We start from the raw sequence: 6551 nt of genomic DNA on the forward strand, positions 1-6551 counted from the left end.
TGAATAGTGATGACGTGTATATAATGAGATGATCCATTCTGAATGTTTACAAAGATTAAGAGAACTGAGACATTACAATTTCGATATTTTATTGCACCTCAATTCAGACTTTTGTTTCAATCGTCAAAACCACAAACACATTTCAACAGTTTCACAACTTTCATTTTATAAATGAGAGATTCTAATTCTATAGGAGCCCTCCGCACCTCTCCAAATGCTAGTAGCACAAACCCAATCTCCCAAAAGGTCAGAGATAAATTTCCCTGGTGGACCACATAACAAGAAAAGTACATTACTCTTACTAAGCAATGGTTCCTTATATTCACCCATGGAGACTAAAATGGTCCTCATTTTCTTATACACTTCAGAAATAGAAACATGAATTGGTGTCCAGCACTCAGGTTCACATACAAATGAGTAATACCTCGTGCATTGTCATTGCTTTAGTAAATATCTCCACGTGACTAACAATGATTTATTTTTTTGAAACATGAGATGGTCGGTTGATTGGAACCCTGAGTTGTCTTATCTGAGCTATATAATGCACACTTGTGCATCTTTTCTGGCTGAAGAATATGGCTGTAGTCATGTGGTGTACAAAAATGCTATTTTAAAAAGATTGGTACTGATAAAGTTGTTGAATATTGGGGCGGCAGGTATCCTAGAAGTTAGAGATGCGAGCCAGCAACCAGAAGCTTTCGAATCCCGGCCCAGATGGGGGGGAATGTGTAATTGACCAATAAAGTGATCTTATCTTGTGATGAAAACAGTTGTCAAATCCCCTCAAAAAAGAATGGTAAAAAGCTGTTTTTTTAAATAGTTAATTAAAAGGCCATTGATTTGGATTACCAAACAAAGGCACTACCATAGTGGCGGTAAACAATGTATATGACTTTGGTTTTCCTGAGTCAGTAGTAGTACCGTAGATCATGTGACCAAACTTGCAGCGTTTACTTAACGTCTATTGAAACACTAGACACTTGACTCCGAGGTACTTTCCACATTGGAGTTGTTTGTTCACGTTTTAGCCTGCCGCTTTCAAAACATGGAAAACTACATTTGAGTTGTAAAGGCTAAGCACATCCAAGTACAAACAGAAATAACACAAATTCCCTTTTTGACAGAACAAGCGGGGAGGCAACATATTATGAGGCACATCATTGTCTGTCTTTTCATCTTGTCGACGACAGAGGACCAGATGGGGCAGTGGGTAAGGGGTTCGGTCCCTGCCTTCGAGGTTGTGGGTTCAATCCATACATCTTGTGCTTGATTGACAGTTTCTGTAACTGTGGATGTCTAACATACAAAGAGAAGCACTTCAAGTGTGAAGGATTTGGGGTTAAATCTCAGCCCTGCAACCAAGATGTTGTGGGTTCAAATCTCTACTCTTGTGATTTAGTGTATGTTTCCCCAATGTTGATGTCAATCATATGAATGTGTTTTGAAGTGTGAAGCAATCGGTGGCACAGATGTGGATGGAGGACTGATGAGGGTTAATACCTGGGGTTCACATCCCTGTAACCAGCAGTGGTTATGGAGAAAATCCCTGAAACAAGTAGATGCCTGTATTTCAAAAGAGATACTAAGTGTTGATTTTTTTCCCCCAGGGATTTCCCCATAACCAGTTCAGGAACTAACACTTATCTTGGTCATTTTGACATTTGCATAAATGTGCAGTAGACGATAACTGAACCCAAATCCTCTTGGCTGTAAGGCAGGGATTTAACCCCAGAGCCACAGCCTCCTACATATCTCTTCATATGTTTGACATATACAGTTTTGGAAACGTAGATGCACTAAGGTGAGGTTTGAACCGTAATCAACATGTGCAACACTGCCAAAGGTATCACATGGCTCTGGGACTGAGGGAGCGATTAATTAGTAGGGCAAAAGTATTGATGTGGTATGAATCCACATCCTCTTGGTTGCAAGGAAGGCATTCAACCTCAGAGCCACCCATTCTTTAACCCAATCGGCACGTTTCTTCCTATGTCGGACAACGACAGTTGCAGAAACTTGCACAAGAGATAAGGATCAAAGCCACACCTTTTGGATGCAAGGTAGGGATTTAACCCCAGTGCCACTGCCTCCTTCAAACAATGTGCACATTTCTTAGTATATTTGACACAGATAGTTGATGTAAACAAATCAAGCCCAGGGAACCACTACTCAATGCTAAGAATTAGCAGTATTCTCTCGAGAAAGGCCTAAAGGGACTGGTGATGCAAAATCCTTTACTGGCTGAGAATCCCCTCTTAACAAATAGCTATCCACAAACAGACTGAGAATAAAGTCATTTGAAATGTTAATGCTCAATTACCATTCTCATGTCACTCTTTTACCTGCCCTGCAGGTACATTCCATGACCTCAGTCAACACCAACAGGGAGAGCCTGAAGCCGAGCAGCCAAGCAGGTTTCACCAGTATAGTACATGCTTTGTTTTAGGTCAGGTTTGCCACCACAGAATGTGTGTTAAAATAACACAGCATCAACAATCGTCAGCAAATGACATGATCTCCGTTTAGTATCATAGGAAAGAAGATTAGAATAAAGGGAATATGCACAGCTTGATTTTGTGCATTTCATGGTCCTCAAGACAAACATCGAAATAATGTAGACAAATGTTTAACAAAAGTAACCACCAGATATAGTCAAGGACCACCTTTCTCCCAAGAAACATTCAAAACAACTACAGCAGGATTCAGGAATGACGTAGCAGCTGTCCGGTGGATGGAAACCTTACTGCTTCTTGGGTCGGAAGTAGAGCTTCCTGGTGAGCATGGAAGCGAAGCAGGGGACCTGTTTCTTCCCGATGGCGGTCCTGTCGTTACAATTCCCGACACTCCTCATGGACACCTTCCTGTTGACCAGGGTCAGGAGCTCCGTGAACTCCAGGGAATCCCCGAACTTCCGCATGGCCCCACACAGGTCCTGGATGTACCAGGAGCCGTTGATCGTCTCGCGGTGGGAATAGTAGCCTGCACGGGGAGACCGGGAACGAGTATGGCAGTTAGATCTGTATTCCATTAATCCAAGTGAGAAGCAAAGGATAATCAAGTCATCAAACACCATTACTCTAACACAGGGAAACAGTTATTTAGGATATTGTCTAAACAGCATAACTGTATACAAGTCACAGTAAGAAGGAGTTGGCTACAAAATAGTAACTGTGAGTGTTGATAAGGAATTAAAATAATGAATTAGTCTTTATTCTCCATGTATCACTGATCTATGCCTCGATCCTCATTTACGACCACTAGGTGTTTTCTGTAATGGACTACCAGCTGTGCCATGTCTTCCTCACCTTCAGCCACAGAGTAACACATGATGAAGTCAGCGCCAGCAGGGAGGGTGTAGACCACCCCAGCGTCCACCACCACCTCGTTGGTTTTCACTTCGCTGTCCACCACGTCCATGGGGGTCACTGGAACGTCATGCTTGTCCCCACGGCACGCCTGTCGGTGTCAATCAAATCATAAACCGAAAACAGTCAAAACGTCAATATGATGGTGGTGTTATATAGAAAAATATAGATATTTAGCAGTAAATGTTTGTGGTTATGTGGATCAAATGTTTACAAATAGAATTACAAATAATAGTATTGTGTCTGAGGAACATGTGGCTTCACCGGCCCCCAAACATCAGATATGGTCTATAGGTCTATGAGTCAACGGTACTGAATGTCAAAGGTTTCAGCTAAAATGGATCTAGTCAAAGGCATCTCATCATCTGACTGCTTACCTGTAGTATGAAGATCTTGGGCTTGCCCACCAGGCTCTTACACTTGTCTCCTTTGAACAGGGCAGTGATGTCCTGGATAGCGATCTTGTCGTCGTAAGCATAGACGTGGTCGTTCTCTCCGTGGCTCAGAAAGACGCACACGAAGCAGTCTGCATCAGCATGGTTGGCCTCAGCCGCTATAGAGTATCAGACATGAATCATGTATTATTCTGAAGTATAATACTGACTGTGACTGATACAGTATCTGTGTTAAGCGGATTATTTGAGGTGGTATCGAATGACTTGAAGTGCTGCTTACCCTGACTGATTTTATCCAGAACTTCCTCCACCTTCAGATTATCAAAGGCCTGCACTTCAAAGTTCAAGTCCTCAAATCTGAATCAGAAAAATCAAGTGTCAAACATGGTTAGGCATTACATTTTAAACAATTACATCAGCACTACAGTTGACTGAACCGGTCTATAGGGAGTTATGATGCACGGTCACATCTGATGCTATGTCTACCTTTTGACCAGGTTGTAGCGGTCAGCATTGGTCCCGTTGCGGGGGAGCATCCTCAGATGCCAGAAGAAGTGCTCCTGGTTGAAGATGAGAGCCAGGCCTCGCCGCTTGTGGTCCATCTTATACTCCTCCGCAGGGTCCATAGAGAAAGAACTGCTGAAAGAAAAACACATGCTCCCCTGTAAATACCAATACCTTGTTATCTCATAATGGGTGTTGCTGAACGAGAGACATTTGTTAAGAGAAAGTGTAGCTTTCTTATCTGTTACCACAAGAAATTAGAAACTATCTGTTCACTTCAACTGTCAACATACTTGAACGTATTTCAACCACATGTTCATTACATTCAAGTCATTTATAACAATGTAATGACTAATTATTACTAATAGTTACCTGCAGAAATACCCATCTGTCTCTGTAAGGTTCTCACTAGGACCTGATAAAGAGAAAGGAACATACAATCTGAACAGGTATGACAATCTTGCATGTATTTTTCTTTTATGACTTCTCAAAGCCCTTTAACTAATGTGGTTTTACAGCTTTCTGATATGTCAACACTTGGCAGGTTCGATGCAAATTGTCTCCAAAGCTTTTGGGATCAGATTTATTTTGGGGGGGGGGGGGTCTATTGTTAAGCTCTACAACCAGGTTTATGAATTAGTAGCCTAGGCTACAACTCCAGGGTCAAGCAGCCATTGCTCAATAAGCACGCAGTCCTGGTGGTTTTCAATAGGCTGGTTACAGGTGTTAAGACCAGTAGTAAAAAGTGACAACGCTATCTTACATGCTCTTTACTTGTGCTGCTGTTGCAGGTGTGGGGTGAAGCAGGATTTGGACAATTCTTCGAATTGAGGTCAGGGAAAAATGGGCAAAGTCTACTGTTCCATTTCCTCATGTTTCTTGTGTTAAGGGTTATTATTGAGAGCACAAGAGGAGGGTATAACTGCGTTTGATTCAGGTGACTGCTCTGTGCAAACGCCAAACGGAGAAATAAGTACAGGTTTGTGTTAATCATTACATAATTAGCGTGTACTTTGAGTCTCGTAAAAGGACATTTCATGAGAAAAGGTAGTTTCGTTATAACAGAACCTCAAACAGTCTTTCTGTTTTGGTTTTAAATGTACATTGCATCAGTCTCTACAAGCATTGAGCACCTAGACCTACCTAACCTGATATCGCCCGTACATACTCACCTGTCCTCTGTGATGTTTTGCTGTCTTTTTCCAAGCTTCCTGTGAATTGGAAGAGACGAAAATCCCACATGAGATAATACAGTAAGATTTCACAGACCTGTGAAACAAGTCTGTACACTGATACCATTGACTTAACACCTGATATAAAATCTGGGCTGTGCTTATCTGTTAGTAACCTAGTCCCCAGGCTATTGCATAGTGTCTCGGGACGCGATTCATCTGACAGTGAACAACAACCATGGCTACTGTAACAACAGTACAAAGAGACACATAATGCGGTACATACACCTTATAAACGTATTAGAACAGTTGAAGATAAGCGAGGTAAATGGAGGGGAAATTGTGAAATCCATGACATCATTCAGCAAGTGATTTATTATTCTTTTGTTTACTTTCCTTTCCCAGGGAGGGTCCGAAATGTCTTCTGAGAGTTCTTCTTTCATATTTGTCTTATATGATTTCCGTGACCACAACATTACATTCAACTTCAAGACTACTAATACCACTACATACTTTTGTATTGTATAACTTCAAAATATGATTTTTTCTTACCTTTAGTGTCTTTAATCCCTGGACACGACATGGTTGCTGAATACTCTCCTTTCAATGTGTACACCCAAGTGTAAAAAATATCGGCGTTACATACACTGATAGAGAATGACACTTCCCGCCCCTTTAAGCTGATTGGCGGATCTACTCAAAAACTGGATACAATTGGCAACTGGGCATGGCAGTCAAGCGATGCTCGTTACAACTTCCGTATAATGCCACATTGTAGCCACTGAGAACCGTATAACAGAGTCAAATATATACGAAACAGAAATATAAACTCAACATGCAGCAATTTAAACGATTTTGCTGAGTTACAGTACATATAAGCAAATCAGTGAATTAAAATAAATAAATTAGGCCCTGATCTATGGATTTTATATGACTGGGCAGGGGCATTGAGACTGGGCAGAGCCATTGAGACTGACTTTTTCTCCACAAAAGGGCTTTATTATAGACAGAAATATTCCTCTTGTCCGGGTGGCTGGTCTCAGACGATCCCGCCAAATTCTCTAAAACGACGTTGGAGGTGATTTATGGTATCGACTTATATTTTTGTTCAGTAT

General features: G+C 41.5%; 1 protein-coding gene across 2 annotated transcripts; it reads right to left on the bottom strand.

The window, feature by feature from the left end:
• Window positions 1-72: 72 nt before the first annotated feature.
• On the bottom strand, window positions 73-6238 carry LOC106610344 (caspase-6). 2 transcript variants are annotated; one of them, XM_014209658.3, is made up of 8 exons: window positions 5989-6238; window positions 5437-5475; window positions 4637-4679; window positions 4247-4396; window positions 4041-4117; window positions 3743-3918; window positions 3306-3456; window positions 73-2979 (listed from the first exon to the last, which is right to left on the bottom strand). In XM_014209658.3, the coding sequence occupies exons 1-8, from the start codon at window positions 6017-6019 to the stop codon at window positions 2741-2743; spliced, it is 906 nt and encodes a 301-aa protein (XP_014065133.1). In that variant the 5' UTR covers window positions 6020-6238; the 3' UTR covers window positions 73-2740. The 2 variants fall into 2 exon arrangements, with proteins under 2 accessions (XP_014065133.1, XP_014065132.1); XM_014209657.3 differs by having other exon boundaries at window positions 4247-4399; window positions 5989-6237.
• Window positions 6239-6551: the final 313 nt, after the last annotated feature.

Source organism: Salmo salar, chromosome 04 (genome assembly GCF_965601325.2).
Source record: "Salmo salar chromosome 04, fSalSal1, whole genome shotgun sequence".
NCBI lineage: Eukaryota > Metazoa > Chordata > Actinopteri > Salmoniformes > Salmonidae > Salmo > Salmo salar.

Excerpts from the sequence above, each read along its gene's own strand:
- LOC106610344 (XM_014209657.3), bottom strand. The coding sequence starts at position 6,019 with ATGTCGTGTCCAGGGATTAAAGACACTAAAG. Across the intron at positions 5,476-5,988 it reads AGGGATTAAAGACACTAAAG|GAAGCTTGGAAAAAGACAGC; the intron begins GTAAGAAAAAAT and ends TCCAATTCACAG. Across the intron at positions 4,118-4,246 it reads CGCTACAACCTGGTCAAAAG|ATTTGAGGACTTGAACTTTG; the intron begins GTAGACATAGCA and ends TTTCTGATTCAG.